At 40.6% G+C, this 18,481-nt stretch overlaps 1 protein-coding gene across 5 annotated transcripts in view; it reads left to right on the top strand.

The window, feature by feature from the left end:
• TBXAS1 (thromboxane A synthase 1) overlaps positions 1–18,481 on the top strand; it is a 244,067-nt gene that overhangs the window by 51,912 nt on the left and 173,674 nt on the right. For all 5 annotated transcript variants that reach the window (XM_061371924.1, XM_061371923.1, XM_061371931.1 and 2 more), the window contains one exon: positions 14,054–14,147. In XM_061371924.1, the coding sequence (XP_061227908.1) occupies positions 14,054–14,147 (94 nt within the window). The remainder of the gene's footprint in view (positions 1–14,053; positions 14,148–18,481) is intronic.

Below are 18,481 nucleotides of genomic sequence, written 5' to 3'. Positions count from 1 at the left end.
GATGATGATGTCAGGCTAATTGACTTACTATCTCTGCTGTCTTCCTGTCCCTTTAGATTTTGGGGTTATGCTGGCAGTCCTTCAAATGCTCTGAGTTGTGCTAGTGTTCCAGGATTTGTTAAAAATCAGTACAGAGCACCTTAACCGTTTTGTTAGGTGCATGTTATGTGATGCTACTTGATTTTGAAAAGGTTCACTTTTAGCAGGATGCTGAAAGTGAGGATGCTGCCTTATTTTTTCCTCTGTTACAAATCGTATCTTTTCTATTGCAGAAGTTTAAGAAATGTTTTTTGAAAGTATCGTTTTTCTAAATACTGATAGCTGTAGATGCAAAAAAGAAACCAATCTTCTGAACCACTTCAAGTAATCAGCTACCTAATTCCTTCCTCTCATCATTTCCGTTTTCCTTTCTTCTTCCAAGAATCCTTAAGATTTGCAATCTTTTTTTCTATTTTATCTTGAGGACAGGGAAATGGCCACAGCAGAGAGCCTTTATGCCAACTCAACTTCCCAAGGGTAATGTGGTAGTTATGGGTGGGTTCTGGCACTTTGCATGGATTTGAAGTGAAAGGAGCTGAGAAGGGCTAGGTTCCCCAGCAGGCAGTTGACACAATGGAAGAGAACAAAACTAATGGTAGCTGTTGAGACTTAGCATAGAAAATCTTCAGCCTTGCATGTTAGGCTTTGCTTGAGTGTTGCTCAGTAGGGGAGTTTCCCCTTTCTGAAGGGGGCTGGTGGGAATGGTCTATAGCAAAGTGTCATCTTAATGCACCCCTGCTGCAGATGCATCTTTAAAGGATAGATGGATGTTTAGTGTGAATGAAAACATGAATTATGTACGGAACCCCTTGTGGAAAATTAACAGTATCCAAAACACAATATTGTTAGGTGTTTATTTTATTCTATGGGAAAATGAATGGATTTAATGTGTGTGTGTGCATGCACATGAATCTACATATATGGATATATACATAAATATAGATGCATGGCTTCCTTAAGGGTTCAAAAGTACCACAGCTCGAGTTAGCTGTTTGTGGAGTGAGTAAAGCAGCCACTCTGAGGTGTGGTATGCCAGTGTGGGAATGTACCAACTTACCTGGGCCTTCACATTGTGACCACTGTTTAATTTGCGGGAAACATTAAAATGAAAGCTTACCTTTACAGCTCTGGTAAAGGTCGGTGAGGGTCACCTTGTTTGCAGGCTGGCATATTTGACACATGGCATGTTAGACTTGTGCCCTACTGCACTTTACTTGGCTTGAGCCAAGTATTTGACTTGTGCTGACGCTTTTCTTGGTGTGTCTTTCCCATTCCTCCAATTCCAAGATTTCTGTTCATTGCTGCTTTAGCCATGATTGGATCTTCCATTCTAGTTCCTCTTAGGACAGGCACTAAAACTCCACAGTGATCAGTAAAAGTATTTGTCTTAAGACATCCAGCTTCATGTCTTATGGTTAGCTCCTTGGAGATGAATTAAAGATGTAAATAATGATGCAGGTCTATAACAAGCCTTAAAAAAAAAAAAAAATGTTGTTTTACTTAGCACAAGATATACATAAATCTAACCGTAATAATAAATGAACCTGTATCATTCCTTATATGTGACTCAAGGTAGTTTTAAGATCCTGCCTGCCCTCTCCAGTACGTAACTTCTCAAAGACTTTGGCTGAGCATCCCTTTGCTTCCTCTCAGTAAGCCTCTTTCTTCCTGCCAGGATTTCTGCAATTTGTATCATGCCTTGCTCTTATTCTCTTCTGCTCTTGATCCAAATTGTCAGTGCTTTCATTTTTATCAGCTTTCAAATCTCTTTTAAAGCCTGTGTATCAGCATCTAGTTTCTTTGTTCTGCCTCTGGAAAATATCACTGATCTGCACACAGGTGCTTGCGGAGAGGGTGAAGAAAACTGGCTTCTCTGGGCGTCTTCTCTTGCCTCTCTTTGAAAGTGAATTCTTCATGGTAATGACTTGCTATCGTTACCTCCCTGTGGAATTTAAGTTCATTGCAGTAGTTAAAAAGTAATCGAATGACAGTGCACAGACTTCCATCCCCTTTAGAGGACCCCATGATGATGATTTATTTATCATTCTTATTTCAGCAGGTGCTATGAACCTTTGTCAAAGATCAGGGCTCCACTGTGCATGTGAAGGCTGTGCGATGTAAAGGAAAGATGGTTGCTGTCTCAATGTATTTGCAGTTGAGGCATTGAAGTGTTTTGCTTTCATGTGCCAGAAGTGTTTGAGACTGTTTAACTGAAGGAGAAAGAGTGAGCTGGGACAGGGGTGCAATAGCGGGTCATTTGAGAGATGCTGTGAAGTCAGTCTTTACGTACGCTACATTACTCATGCAACAGTATGTCAGTTGTTAAAAACCCAGGAGTCAAAGGAACAGGCAATAGCAATGGACTTCCCTTTGCTAGCAGAGAACCAGGATTACAAATTGCATGCAGGAGCTTGCCAGATAAAGAGTTTAAGAGAGGACATGACCGATAGGATGCTCCATTAAAATTAACTCTTCCTGTCATGTGTACAACTCCTTCGTGGAGAAGAGGACTGCGGCTGTGGGGATTATGGGTGATCCAGACAAGCAGGCTGCAGAGTAAGCTGTCATGTGCTATGACACCAAGTAATGCAAATCAACTCTGTTTCAGGAAAGCCATTTCCATGTCAGCCTCTACATGAAAATTATCTGACTTGAACAAGGGTTTCTTTATGAAGTTAAGAGAATTATTCCTGAGGATTGGAATTTGTCTGTGTCATGGACAAATGTCCAGAATGGACTTCAAAGTGCATTCAGAAGATGAGATAATGTGCAACAAGCACTTTTATTTTTTATTATTTTTTTTTAAATAACCAGCAGCCCAGAGAGGAGCATGTCAGCTTAAAAGGTATATTTCTGTCTGAACAGTCTAACCTGCTGTTTTACAAGCAATGCACGGTGTTACTGCGTTTTTCAGTGATTAAAGGAGGAAAATACCTCACAGTCCATTCTGGTCTAGGTTTGACACTTTGTGCATACCCAGTGTTGCTATTCCTGTGTGTAGCTGGTTGCTCAGTCTGCTTACAGCTTGAATGGGTGGTTCTGAGCTCCAGGAAACCCCAGTTGCTTTTGTTTTGCTTTTAATCTGGATGGCACTTGGGAGCAACACTTGAGCCCACTTTTTTTTAGACTGTTTTTGAGTTCAGAGAATCTCCTTGAAGTTGGCTTCCTACGATCCTTTCATCCAGTCTGTTTGAAATTGTGCTTTTCCTTTGGCTTTGTTTGGCATCTATTCAAGTACCTTCTGTTATGTGGTAGGTATCAGCCTTTGTTACTCACCCATGATAGCTTACCCAGGCTGGTGATGGTGATTGACTGCTCAAGCACACTGAAAGGTGATTGAAATAATTTCAGCGGTCCTCCTGTCTCATGCATAGGGTTGCTAAAGGGTATTGTGGTAGTGCTAGGATAGGGAATAAAAGTTATGCATATTCCTTGCTCTGTCTACTTTCACAAAATCACAGTGATTCTGTGATTCAATCACTTTATCTCTTACAAGATGAATTCAAGTTATGAAAAGGACTGAGTTATTCTTTTTTCCTGTGGGCTCAACTCTTGTCAGCCCATAGATACTCAAAAAGTCATGAATAAGGTGCAAAGGGAAAGAGGAGGCTGAGTTTATTTTCTATATTTCCACGAGCCTTTGGATACCATTTCTGTACTTCCGCTCACTATTCATGTGTGCAGGAACCTTGAGGTTGGAAGGATTGTCTCTTGCCTTCAGAAATTAATGATGTTATTCTTCAGTGACCACAGTGCTGTGCCTTGCCTGTCATGAAGGGAGCTCTGGGCACCCTCCACTTTAACTCCAGTGATACTAAATGATGCATCAAAACACAGATCTCTGTACTCACACTATTTAGATGCATGCATGGTCATTTCTCTTGTTTAATTCTGAGGCTTTGCAGCCAGAACTGGTGCTCTTGCATGGTGTAACAGATTGTCGTTTGTTCCCTGAAGCATTCTTACTTCCAGTAGTTCTGTGCTGCCTCATGTTGCTACTTCTGCCACCTGCCAGGACATGGGATCACTCCTCCAGAGGTTTTTGTGCCTCCTCTGTACCTGAATGATGTGGAAATGAGGTGTGTGTGTGTGTGTGTGTGTGTGTGAAGTGTAATTCAATGGGGTTTTATTTGGTATTGGGAATAATGGGAAGCTAGAGAAACAGAGTAATGAAGACCTAAGCAAGAAAAGCAAAATAAAGAAGCATCGTCTCTCCTTGTGGCATCAGAGAACTCCTAGTTTTCAAGTCATGGGGAGCAGGCAGTCCCCAATATTAATTTCAACTTTATCATAGGCTGTCTGGTATGTACAGTATTATAGCATCTTTCCTGTAATTAAGGGTCAGACAGTGTTGTCATTGTCACCCCCCTACTATAATGGATTAGAAATTACATAAAATAACTAGCTATGAGCTGAGATTTTATGTGTGCTCTCAGACTGAGAGCCAGCACTTCTTTTATTTTTAATCTGGCCTGTTTAATTATGGGTGGGTCTGAGAGCACCACATATTAAGGTTGTGTGATGCTGCCATTATACAATGTTATTTTCAGTTACCTATTGCTTTACCAAACTCTAAACAGCTTTATCAAACTCTAAAAAGCTATGATTAAAGTTTTCCAGGGCTGTTGTCTGCCTCGGGTGGAATTATTGAAAAATTTTAGTTAAAATGAGCTCTGTAGTTTTTGAGACAAAGGCTCAAGAAAGGTGCTGATTTGCTTGTTTTATTTTGGGGATCTTTCTGGCATGGCTCTTTTTTTTTTTTGTTGTTGTTGTTGTTTTAAAATTATTTATTTTTAGAGGTGGTGATTTTTGATTTTTTTTATTTTTTTATTTTTTATATTAGATTTGACTCACGGATTCAGTACTCAGAGAAGGTGTGTTTTGCCAGGGGATGTACTTTTTGCCTTTCTCATGCAAATTTGGGCAAGTTGTGTCTGAAAAATTGCAGTTAGCACACATTCATTGGAGTCTCTTATGTTCATATATAATTTTCAACTAATATTTGTGATTCTGCATTTGCTAAGCATATCACCCTTTGTGCTGAGGGTTGACCAGGCAGCAAGTCCCTGAGAGCAGTTCAGCTTGCTCCAATTAGAGGGAGTGAGAAACGCATTTCTGTAATGGATCCCCCATGTGATAGCATCAGTGAAGCTTGGGCGCATGAACTACAAGCAGGCAGCCTGTCTCATCCCTCCACCAGCCCTTTTCCCCTTGACTCGCCCATCACCTGTGTGCAGCACTGCTGGGGAGGAGGGAAAGGATGTGTACTGTGGGTATTGAAGTGATAAGAAAGGAAGGGATTTAGGGTCAAAAGAGGAGAAACTGGGATAAACGATTGCATAAATGGCTGATACAAACTGTTGTGAGGCTGTGTGGGGAAGGGATCAGCTGGAGAGCTCATGATGAGAGGTAAGCCAGAGGCTGAGTAAGGGGAGCAGTGCAGGTCTGCTCAAGTGAGCAGCAGAGATTGGAGCTGGGGGTGGCAGGAGGTCCATGGATGAGGAAGAGTGGAGATGTGGCAGTGCTGCCAGGGGAGCAGATAAGGGCTCACTGGTGAGGTGTCAGCACCTAGCCAGGAGCCTAGCATTTTGCTGTTTTTCCTCTCTGAGGAAGTCTTAGGGACACTCTGGCAGGGTGGACCTCACAGATCCCTTGCATGAAGGACAACCTGCTTCTGTCAGCTCTGTCATTAGCTCATTTGGCAAAGGTCCCTGCCATAGTTCTAGGGTCTTTTGATGACCCTGGGGATGTAAAATGATGCAATGTGATGAATTTTTAGAGAGCTTTAAAAAACCTGAGGACTTGCACTGAAAATTGCATTAAAGGCATATTATTGAGGTTGTAAAGTCAAGCACACACCAGTTAGGAAATGCCAGAACAAAGCTGGGCTTTGGACCATTAATTCACATTCTCTGTACGCTGTGAAATGACCTTGGGTGCTCTGATCACATCTGTTTCTGTCAGTAGAACCTCTGCCACATTCAGTGCACTGGAAGGATGGTGGCCCCTTAATGTTAACTTAAATAAAAAATTATTTCATGTGCCATGTAATCATGAGGTCTGTCTGCATTTGTCCAGAACTGTCCAAAGGGAGGTGAGTTATCCCTGCAGTCTGTCAGAGATGCTCATTTGAGACTACAAGTGGGGAAGATGCCTGGAGGTTCGTTCCAGTAACTCTTTTTGTGTAGGCTTTGATGCCTGTCATCCTGCTCTATGTATGCAGACAGGCTAGTCTCAAAAAAGAAGGAAGGACTGTGTTCCCACATTGCCTTCAGTCAAGGAAGACATCTTGGGGCCCAAAAGCACTGGGAGGCATTGAGCCTCTTGAAGCAGCTTTTTTCTTTCCCAGGGCTTTCCTTGGCTGGGTGCAACTCTGTAAAGCCCTTGTGCCAGCTGAGTGGCTCTGTATGTGCTGCTACTGTTGAGGAATGTGGTACAAGACCTGAACTCTAAAACCAGTTGCCTGACAGCAACAGACATCAAGCAAGTTGCCTGATAGACCAGAACTGCATGGCTTAAAAAATTAAAGCCAGCTGAGGTATTTATGTGCTAGTGGGAATACAACTTGGCTTTGTCTGCACAGCACATCACTACTTGATGTGTATGCTAGATAACATTTCAGGAATTCAGCCACCACAGCACTGCAGTCCCTTTTTGACCATATGAAATAGTAGTCCAGTGGCCTAGTGAGTACCTCTTTTATGGCAGTGAAAAGCCAGATTGACTGGGCTTCCAAGCAGACTTTCCTATCTTGATATAAGCATGAAACTGCATCTTTCATCTATATCAGTATTCCTAGCACGTAACAATAGTTGAGATGTAGAAATGGTACAGAAACAGGTTCCATGTTTCCTGCAAATGGAGTTGCATCACTAGAGTATGAACTTGCATAACGATTAGAAAGATGAATTAACCTGAAACTTTGTTCTTTTAATTATGCAGTTGAGATGTGTAATTGAGAGCAGAAATACAACTTTATGAAATTGAATACAACTACTTGAGGAGGGCAGAAATACAACTTCATGAAATTTTAGTATGGTTTCTGTAATCTGTGTTTCTAGTAATGCACCAATTTATGCAAACTTTAGTCTTGCTGGTTGAAGCAAGAACATTTATGGTCTTGAGGTGGTATCATTTTCTTCTGTGTGCTTCACAATATCTGTGTCAATAAAAAGGGGAAAGAGGACACTGGTCCTTAAGAAATATATGGTACCAGTGGTCCTAGGATATGAAAGGAAGGCTCAGCCTGTGGTTAAGGCAGTGGGGTTGGGATGTGAGAGCTGAGCTTAGCTATCAGCTCTGATCCAGGCTTCCTGTGGGCATCATGCATGGCTTCATATTTGCACCAGACTTCAGGTCTGCTGTGGTCTCTCTTCCTGGTGAGACCACCCTTTGTGCTCACATGGGTTGGAGGTCCCACTTCCTTTCCCAAGGGTATATGTTGCTATAAAGAGGGAACAGCCTCTGCTGCTGTTGACTTCCATCATTTTGTTTAAAGGTGTTGAGCCAACAATGAAGGGCTGAAGCTGTGGATTTATGACTCTTGTTTGTTTGCTCTTTATTTGGAAGAGTCACCGCCCAGTGTGAAAGGGCTGCACTCTGAGAGAGGTGATGAAATATTGTCATTGGCCTGCTGTACAGACCATCTGTCTCTCCCAGGACTACTCTGGTGCATGGGGAAGTATGTTGTTTTCCTGTATGGGCTTTTTCATTTATTTGGCCTTGAGTCACTGGTAACTTCTGGTTTTGATTTTTTTTACATCAAAGCAAGCCCCAAAACTTTAAACACACCGTGCCAACCTGCAGCCTTATTATAACCAGTCCCTTGTGCCTATCGGTTGTCTTAAGATAAGAGATGCTAAAAAAACTGTTCAACAGACCAGAACAGTATGGATTAAAAAATGATTGTTAGCAGATAGATGAGGTATAAATTTAATATTGAGCATAAAATTTGGCCTTTCCTGCACATTATTTCTGGTGCATTAGCAAATTTTTCAATGAAATAATAATAATCCTATGGTCATTTAGGTTTTGCAGCTGGAAAACATCTGCCCCTGTGGAAGCGGATGGTGCAAGTGTGTGTAATATCTGTCTTGTGCAATTATGTCAAAATTAAAACACTGGGAGCGCATGCAGCAATTTAGGAAGAGCAAGTGTTACATGGAAATTTTCATTATCTCTGAAACTGGTATTACAGCCCTACAAATTCATAGTTAAAATGCACGGATTTGTTAAGCTTGAAAATGAAATTGCAGTGCTTAAATAGCCTTATCCCATGCTGGCTAATGTCTCTTTTGAAGCTTACCTCTGGAATGTACTGAAATTATACTTGTGGATATTCTGTATTTTTTCCCAAAAAAATAGAGTAGTTCCTTACTCTGAGCCCGTGTTCTACACAACCAAGTGTATTTCAATCCAGCAAAACTCTCCGTTTCCACCAGGGGTACTACTAGGCAACAGTAAAGGGCAATTTGGTAACCTTTGTTGACTAAATTTAGAACAGCTTCTAGGAGGGATTTACTTTCCCCAGTTTTCGCTCTTCTGCTCTGTGAGAGGGTGCTTCAGGATCTGCCTGTCTTTTGGGGAGGGACAGCTGATTTGTTTTGCTGCTTTGTTTTATTTCCCTTTTAGTGAGTTCACTTTCTGGAGGTAATAGCCAGAGGTGGTTTTATCCATTTGGGGTGCTACCCACTTTGGTTGCGATACTGCCCCACTTGCAAGACTTAGTTTCTGCATGTTCCTTTGTCAGAACGGGACCAGATAATGATTTTCTATCATAAATATCCTAAGCAGCAGACTAGAAGAAAGATGTATATGATGGCAGCTCTCCAGTGATGCTGCTGCAGTATTCATAATGCAAAATTTCCCAGCGAGGGTTAAGAGCAGAAAGTCTTAACTTTGTAGCCAGCCTAGGGATGATATCAATGTTTTGGTGAGATTGTTTTATCTAGGCAGTGATCCCAGGAATGCTTGTATATTTTCATATGAGCAATCATTGTAATGTTAGGGAGGCTACTGTTATTTCGTATATTGTTACTGCTTTGTGGGCAAAATGCATGCCAACCTTAACTGGATGGGTATATGTAAATAGAGGCAAATGGGTGAAAATACATGATGATTATCTCTTGTTTAGTGGGAATGATTTCCATTATCTCAGCAAAATACTTTGTTTTCCCACTCAGTCTTCCAAAATAATGCACCTCCCAGCTCTCAACAATGGCATTAAATAACATCACTTTTTCATCTCTGAGTGTCCTAGTTTATGGCTTTCAGATATTATTAGGTTGTGCATTACTTAGATGTGGAAGGAATGACGTTTTTTCTATATGGAGAGAAATTTGGGGTAGTTTCAATAGTATGTTGAACTCTGTGATGCAGAATTGGAAACTGTAATGTTATCTGCTACACAAATTGATTGCACTTAATGGTAGGCTGTGTAATACTTTTTCTTGTGGTGCTGATCAGTACTGACCTGGCTGGGCAGATGGCTAGTTCTGTTGATTGCATACCCAGTGCAACTTATCTGTTGATTTTAAGTCTTTCTCCTTGCTTTTTGCATGGTGTTTTGTGGAAAGAAGTTTGTGTTTCAGAAAGCTTAAATCTGCCATGCTGGCCTAAAGGAATGTATTTGGAATGTTAAGTTTCTTTTAACAGTCGTGTTTAATATATACAGAGGGCATCTAGCTCTGACAGGCCATCTGAATGTCTTCAAAGAGTTACTGAATTGTTTATTGATCTACTTCATTATTGCTGTTCCTCTGGTTCCTTTTGATGTCTTGTCACTTTGTTCAAAATATGATGCCAGGGTTTTAAATTAATAGTTGTGTGGGAAGCCCTACATGTGTAAATATTAGGGTATGTTTCTCCTTTGAGTAAGAATGTGCTAGATTGTGCAGTAAATATTGCTGCCATCAGTTTGATCCTTTTCATGCCCCTCCCTGTGCACAGATACTGCTTCCTCTCTTCCTCTTAAGAAAACTGAAGTGTCTGAGGTTTTATCTCTTAGGTTTTATAACAGTCTAATCCCTTATTCTGCCTTTGGAAGCTTACAGGCTAGTTCCCTGCTTAGGAAAATAAATTTGATTAATTTTCCCTCCTTCCCTTTAATCTTTTCCATGTGTGTCTCTTACATTTGTTAAATCACAAATTGAAAGTGCCTGCTGATTTATTTTTTTATTATTCCCCCCCTTTCATTAATTTATTTAATCACTTTTGGAAGCTTTTTAAGCTTCTAGAATAGACAGCATCCCATGACAAGGAGTTTCATAGTTAGTATATTGATTTCTTGGAAAAGGGCTTTATTTTTAATCCTGCCACCTGAATGCTCATTTGTGGATTTTTATTTTTTTTTTTATTTTGGCTATAAATAGTGGGTAATAATTCTTTATTTTCTAAGCTGTCAGGATCTTAAATATTTTTATTATATCCTCCATCAGTTGCTTCTTTTTCCAGGATTAAGATTATAGCCTGTTTGCTTATTCCTTGTACAGAAGTTGTTCCCTATCTTTGGTCATCTTGGTCGCCTCTCATTATCCCTTCTATTTCTAGATTTTGCATTTGACTCAGCCCATTGGCTTGTCTTCTACCCTTAGCTTGCACCCACAGCAACAGCAGGAGTTTGCCTGATATCAGATTAATTTTTGTGGTAAATTAACACAGAAACGATAAGCGTCAGAGTGAGAAATAAGACTTCCCGCTGGTGATAAGGCAGGTGTGGAACTCTTTCATTTAGATGTACAGCTTCTTCAGACAAATGTCTTGTGCCTGCCTACAAGGCAGCCTTGCCGGTTTGTGCTCTTCCATTTTATAGCTTACCTCCCCTTTTCCGCAACAAAACATGGCCACTGTTTTCCCAGTGCACTTTGCTCACAGCTCTGAGAGTTACAGGGCAAGTGTATGTCCTAGGTGTGCCCAGTATCTGAACCGCAGAAACTGGCCCATTTGGTTGGTTCTGGCTGACAAGGCAAAGGTTTGTGCTGTGAATCTGACAGATTCATGTATTATTGGTGTTCATCATTTGTCATGCAGGACAGTTTTATTTATTTTTAAAAGAGTCCCCTAACCCACTCCTTTCTCACTCTTCCCCCATCCAAACTGGTAGGAATGAGCTAAGTATTCTAGAGGTAGGGATAAAAAAAAACAACCTCTTAATATTTAAGTTTGTAGGAAGTAAGCTGTTACATTAGAAATGGTCAAAGTCAAGGTTATCTGTGTACAGTCTTAAATCTTCCCTCTTTTGTGCATACAGCCCAGTCCGTCTTTAACAACTTGCATGCCGTTTCCTTTTCTGCAAAACTGCAGATATTTCAACAATAACAGAAATACTGAAAATTTATAGGGTAGAGCTAATGTGTTTATTGATGAGGTTTCTTTTTTTTTTTCCTGCTGGCCCTACCCTTTCATTGTTATATTTCAGTGTGAAACTTGACTGCAGTACTTGTGTTTCCTTACATTTGAAGTAGGTTTTCAAAAGGTAAGTGAGCAAAATGCATCAGAGAAAACCACATTAGGAGGGGAAAAAGGAAAGCAAATCCTCAGCTGTGAGGAGCTGCCACTAATGTTCAGAAGCTGACAAAGATGAGCTGCTCATCTAAGCATAAACAGTCTTCAGAGTCCTTGTATTTGTTGCCTTGTGAAACTGGGTGCACTGTACTCATTAGTTTTGCTCCATTTTAAATATTTGATCACATTGTTTACTTTTGTGTAGTTTAAGGCTCTGCTGCAGTCAATTTTCGCTTTGCAGTACATGAAGACTAGGAGTCTACAGGGTGTCCAGTCTATAGTGAAATTAGCAGTTAACTGTAGCCCAGCCTGGTGTTTTGTGATCTGCCATGTTATTTTACAGTGAAAACATCCAGGATAAAATGCCACGAAATTGATGGGTTTCCATTGAGAGAGATTTTCATTTTTTTCCACTGTTTACATGCTGAAGATGAGGCCTCTGCTATGACACAAAGACACTTTAGGAAGATTTCAAACAGCAGCAAAAAAATCTCTCTTTGGGAAAGAAAATGTATCATGTAGACTTTTCTGTCACTTAGAAGTTAAAACATTTTTTCATTAGGAGTATTTGCTTTTTCAATGCAAAAAAACCCCTCGCATTAAAAAAAAAAAGGCATTTAAGTAGCCCATAATATGTATAAAATATACAATAAATGTCAACCTCTGTACCTGTACTCCATGATACTTCGGCATACTGAAATAGTGCCTTTGCATAGACTGAAGACATCATGTCTACTGAAAGGGTTTGTGTTTGTGAAGGTTTGTACTGCCCCTTAAAAATAAAAAAGTTGCTATTTAAAAAAATTCAAATTGCTGTCTTCTGATTATGATTTTTCTAAAATATCTTCACAGATTCCCCTTAAGAGAGGAGATAGTGTGCTGCATTAAATCTTGGGGAAATAGAATTACAAAAAGGTAGCGACTTAAGTCCCATTCTGCTTTGCTGGTCATGTGAGGTTTAATTCTCTTAATTTTATATATTTGATTTCACAATACCGCTCTTTCCCTCCCACTGGAGGAAAGGCCAATTTCCTGACATAAACTTTTCTTTTCTCTCCCTTCTCCACCCTGACCCCCAAGAACTCTGTGCTGTTTGCCCATTAAGTTATACTAGAATAATTCTTACTGTGTCATGTAGGGCTTTTCAAATGAGGAATGTGTCAATTATTGGACCTCAAGGAGGAGAGGTCAAAGTCATAGTGATGGGTTAGTATAGTCTTTAGGGTCAACAAGGCTGGGATTAAGAGGGAATGAGCCCGTCAGGGTCTGAGGGCACTGCTTCTGCTGTCTTTCTATTATGTCATACAGATGACTTGCAGGCCCAATAGACTAAAGCAGTTGATACTATGAACACTACATTATATGCAGTTCAGTTTTTATTTTGGACTAGATTTAATTTGCTGTCCAGGACTAAACAGTCTTGCTTCACTTGGGGTTCAAAGCTGTAAGACTGCTTATTAGTTCAGACCTGCTGTGGTGAGAGATGAAGGATTGGAACAAAGCTTCAAGTTCAGTTTCCTGTCAAAAAAGTATAGTTGCATGTGCCAAAACTGCTCCAGACATAGACCCCCGTGCAGAGGGAGAGCTTTAAAATGCTCTGAGCTAAGGTCTTAATATAGACACAGCCTTTTATTAATCTTAAAGATATTTGTCCTGATCTTCCTGGTGATAGTATTCAGTATTACTGTGTCTAGCTAGTTAAAGCTGCTGCTGTTAGCTCCTGCTCTGTCAAGTTTCACTAATTGAAGTCCACTGACATAAATCCATTGTTTGTATTAAGAAAGGGGGAGGGCAGGGAAAAAAAAAGACTTTGAGGTTTTGTTGTTTTTTTTCTTTATTTATTTTTTTCCCAGTTGTCCCTGTCAACATGCCACAGTTTCATCCAAAACAAAGGAGGCATGGAACTTTTCAGCCTGGGTTTTGTTTCCCTGTAGTTTTTATACTTGTTTAATTTGCTGACTGGCAGCTGCAAAATCACTTAGTCAGCATATCTGGCCCAAATACTAGGCTGGACTTGAACATATTGACAGTGTGTTGGCTTATGCACAACTGAGACTAGTTTGAATTCTTGTTCTGTGATCTGTATAGGTAGTAGTGGTGGAAAACCAAGAAAACAAGAGTCTGAAGATCCTTCTTGTTCCTTTCCCAGATGTGCTACACTAGTCAAACCCTGAATGCTTGTTTTGGTCTTGTTTGTAGCCTCATGTAGCTTTGGAGAGTCACTTCTGACTTACAAGACCCTCTGTGGGAACAGGAACAGCTCTCTATTACCACTGCACAATTGGCAGACCTTCTTTTACAGTCCATTTGTTTACCCTCTCTGAGGCACCATTGTTATGTGTTCATTTCTATGACCTGTGGAGCTGCTGAGCAGTGTCACCACGTTGGCAGGTCTATTTGGCCATCACAGAAAGCATTTTCTCTGAATCCAGTCAAGTCATCTGAACTAATTACTGTGGTAAGTCCTATCATGACAAGATCCAAAATTAACTTACTACCTTATTTTTTCCAGGTACTCCACATCTGCATTCTCCAAACTAAGCAAAGTAGGGATTCGACATCCTCCAACTCTTCCTTTCATTGGTAACCTGCTCTTTTTCCATGAGGTAAGATATAGTTTTCTTGTATCTAGCTGAAGTGATGGGATGAGTGGACAGGAGGTAAGAATTGAAATGGTACACTTCAATGGTACCATCTCTTCAAGCATCTCCCTCTAGAAAGAACAAGCAAAACTTTGCTTTTTGTGTCAATTGATAGAAGCAGTTGAGTGCAAGCAGCAATAATTTCAGGGTAAAATAAACTTGAGTGGAAAAAAAAAAAAAAAAAGAGGCATAAGCTCCTGCAGTTAATTACTTGAGCTTTTCCAAGAAAGTTCATGCCCTCAGTGAAACAAATTTAGGTATGTGAATAGAGCAGATTATATTAACTAGCCCAAACTGGTTTGTTCTGAGTGGTTTTGGCTCCTATGACCTTTCTGTTTGTTTGTGCTTTTGCTGATTGTACACATTTATTCCAAAGCCTATAAAGTTACTTGCTCCTGATCAGTAACTGGCATTAGGTACCACTGGACTCTGTTGCTCTGTGCCCTACATACTGGGACTGGGAAGAGGAATGAAGGGGAAGTAGTGGAATTCTGCCTTCAGATTTTATTCCCTTATTTTTCTCACCCATGCCCTTTCATTAGTCTGCTAATGCTGTGGTTTTGTTCCTTGCTCAATTTCAGTAATGCTTCTGAGCATTTAGTCCAAATCCTCTTAATAATGAGGAGCTGCCATTTCTCCGGTTGAATCTTACAGCAAAATCTCTGTAGTGTCTCTCTGTTGCAGTCCAACAACTTTTCAAGAAATCTGGGCTAACTCCAGCTGCTGCCCAGTTTCCTCTTTTAAGTGCATGGTCATCAATATCCATGCTGAGATTTGAATTATTAATGACAATATAGTGCCTCTTACCTTAGTCTTCATAGTGATTGCACTATCAATATCTGACTCATTGTTAGGTGAAATCCATTTAAATACCAGTTTTACATGTACACCTGATTTCATTTAGAAAATAGCATGAAAGGTAGACTTGATCTGCTCTTGATTAATGTGAACTGGAGTTGACAGAGTGATTTTAACATACCAGGGATGCTGGTGGTGGAATAGACCAGTTCATCCTTCCTCTTCTGGTTTCAGTTCAGCTGGATGGCATGAAGCTACTTGTTCTGTAGTTCTTTGGTCACAAAATTCAGTTATCATTAGTCACCTGCTAATGCTTTAAGAAAAAGTACCTAGAGACTATGATATGCTGTAGATAGGCTTGCCCTGTACCAGCAGACAAGTGGAAAGTTTTTGCAAACTGTTACCTGTGATGTGTTAAGCAAATTTTGTTACCAGAATTACATTCATTAAATCCACTTAATGCAGGCTAATGAAGAAAAGTTAAACTTGATCCTACTTACTTTTAGCAAAAAAAAATAGTTAAAGGTAGCTGATAAATTGTATCTTGGGTTACCGAGAAATATTTATTCCATGCAAGGTTTTGAAATACCCTTGTTTGGACCATTTGGGTGATGCAAAACCACAAGCCTCACAAGGCTGTATGTCCTTGGATTTCACTATCCATCTTCCCTATAGTCCTATGATTACCAGTAGGAATGGGCAGGGATGAGTCCAGGCTCTTTGTAATTTTTCTTTCTTCCCTTATATATTTTGCCATGTTTTCTGGATCTGCTCCTGTGGCTGCTTTCCTAGAAATAGTGCCCATAGCAACGTGTTGGTAATAGGAGAGCTGCTTTTATACTGCAGGCTGTTATCTGTGAGAGTGTTTTCAGGGACAGGAGTGCTCTCACTGCAGTCAGAGGACAGCTTCCACCTTCCCTTCCCATGCAGGGCAGAACCAGAGGTTGCCCATCCTAGGAGTGAGGATGGGTTTAGGGGCTTAGCTGTGAGGGGCACAGCTGTGGGTGAGCAGCAATTTGTTAGGGGCTGAGGTTAATTTTTTTGGTTAATAAGAAGCAGCAAAATGTCATGGTTCTATTGCTACATCTACAATGTTAAAAAGTTCTTGCACTTGCATGTTTATGCAACCATGTCTTCTCACTGAACTGGCTTTTTAGAGAGTCTCTCTTTTAAGTAGGCCAGCTCCTTCTTGGTATTGCCAGTGTTGTTAAAGGAAAACACAGGAGCTACACTCCCACTACATCATCAGACTAGCAGTTTTCAACCCATGAACATTTATTTTGGAGGAATTCATGAATGGTGACTTAGGAATGAATTGATATGTGCCGTATGGAAATCTGCCTATGTGTCATTCATACTCTTCCAGTGTCAAACTTGGACTGCAAATCAACTCAGGTTGAAAAGCCCTGGACAACAGAGGGATCTAGAAGAAAAAGGGAAATTAAGACACCTTAACAAATACAGTCTTCTGGTCAAAAAAGTGTCCTCTTCTCATGGTTTCTAGTTCTCCTAGAATATGATTGCTAGAAACTTAATGAAAAAAGAAAAAGGGGGAAGATGTGGGAGGGGGGAACAAGAAGGACTCTCGCACACAATTCCCTCTCACATAATTAAGAAAATCTAGGACCTGGGATTTAAGAGAAAAATATTAAATACTAAAAGTTCCTAAAAATTGTGGGAGTAAACAGTGTTTTTCAATTTAAATGGCATAAATTCAAGGTTTTGCATATCTTTTCCCTTACTTGGGTGTAGGTCAGTTCTACTGAAGTGAACAGAGGTTCCTGTTTTGCTCCACTGTGTGAATAGAGCATCATTCTTTTTTGGCTATTATTCTTCTTCTGTAAGTGTGCCTGAAAACAAATGAACAATGCCAGCAGGATTTGACCAATAGTGCTAGGTTGTGCGGTTTTTCATAAACCTTCAAATTTATTTTAAAGAAGAAAATGTTTTCTCCATGGGATTACTTTGAAAGAGTTATTTTGGGGATTTCTCAAGCAGTGCATTTTATTTGAGTAAAATAAGAGTTGCTGTTAATACAGTGTCTGTGAGAGAGGAAAAGGAAGTGCTGAAAGTTAAGGGACTAAGGGAAATGCAACAGGAAAGACCTATCTCTATCACAGAGAAGCAGACTTTAAAAGCTGATTTGGGGAAAACAAAGTTATTTTACTGTAAGTTGCCCCTCCTATCTCAAGCACAATAAAGGGAGATAATCATACCCTGAAACTTGAATGTATCCAAGTTAATCAACTTATCTCAAAAAAGAGAAGATAGGAAATTATTGCAGTTCTGCAGCTGGGAAATTATCAGAGTCCAAGATATTAGATTAAAAATTCTTCCTTGCATGAGAACAATTTGTGGTGGGTAAGTCTGATGTAACAGTAAATATGATTAGATTGTTTAAAAAAAGCAGCATGTTCAATTTTCTCAGTAACTGAGCAGACTTGCAGCAGGCAGACCACTGCTTTGCTAGGAATTCCCAACTGTTCCCCCACCTCTCCATGTTCTGCATTTTTCCTACCAGCCTGTGGAAAAACATGAGGTTTGTCTGTAATAGCTGTGTAATGGGACACACAAGGGTATACGCAGCATGGACTTTCACATATGGGTCTGCATGGGCTTTGGAGCACCAGTTTGCAGGAAAACTAAACAAAACTCTCCTATTAATTCCCAGGCTAATGGTTTTATTACGTGACAGATGCTCTGAAAACCGAGAAGGCACATGCACTGCACTACCCTTCTGTCTGAAGAACCACAGCAGACACTTGACCTGTTGCTATGGCTGTGCTGTGCTTTTTCTCCCCCTTTCCCATCCCCTTTCTAAAAAGGCAGCCAAGCTGCATTTAAATGTCATTGGCTCTGACATTTGCATGGCTCTGGTCGCCTGGTACTGTACCTGTGTGCATTGCTCCTTACTCAGCCTCTCGGGGAGCAGTGCTGTGCTTCTGCAGCCTTGGGGCTGACGTCTCTTCGTGATGTTTGGGGTGGTGGTAGGTGTGTGGTTGGCTGCTTGTTTTGGTTCTTGGTAGGCCGGGTATGCAGTTTTGCCCTGTGTACTGTTGGGCAGTGTGCTTTGGGTTCTTATAATGGCATGATCGTGTGTTGCTTTCCTCCTATTACTCATAGCAAGCTCCAGTGAAGGTTTTGACCGGCTGTGTGCTTGTATTCCTGCCTTGCATTTTAATGAAAGACATCACTCTCTTTAGCCCCTCTCTGCTTGGACAGGATACTCTTTGTTTACTGTGTTTATTTCTGTCTGGCCTACTTGTAGATCCTGGCCTGCTCCAGAGTGGCCCATTTCTGCTGAATGGAAGTGGGGGCTGTGTGGGTGCTTTGTCTTGCTTTCAGACTGAGATCTGGCTGGGCTGTGTTGTTTTATGGCTGATGGGTGGGTGCAGAGAAAGGGGGAGTGCAGGGAGGAAGCAGAGGGCAAATATGATCTTTTTATCTTTTTCCTAAGCATCTGCCAAAAGCATCCTTTGGGTTGTACATAAAGAAAAATA

Source organism: Neopsephotus bourkii, unplaced genomic scaffold, assembly GCF_033783945.1.
Source record: "Neopsephotus bourkii isolate Nb327-2 ecotype Australia unplaced genomic scaffold, CSIRO-AGI_Nbou_v1 NB_1589, whole genome shotgun sequence".
NCBI classification, from domain to species: Eukaryota; Metazoa; Chordata; class Aves; order Psittaciformes; family Psittacidae; genus Neopsephotus; species Neopsephotus bourkii.
This window is presented reverse-complemented; position numbering and strand designations above follow the sequence as displayed.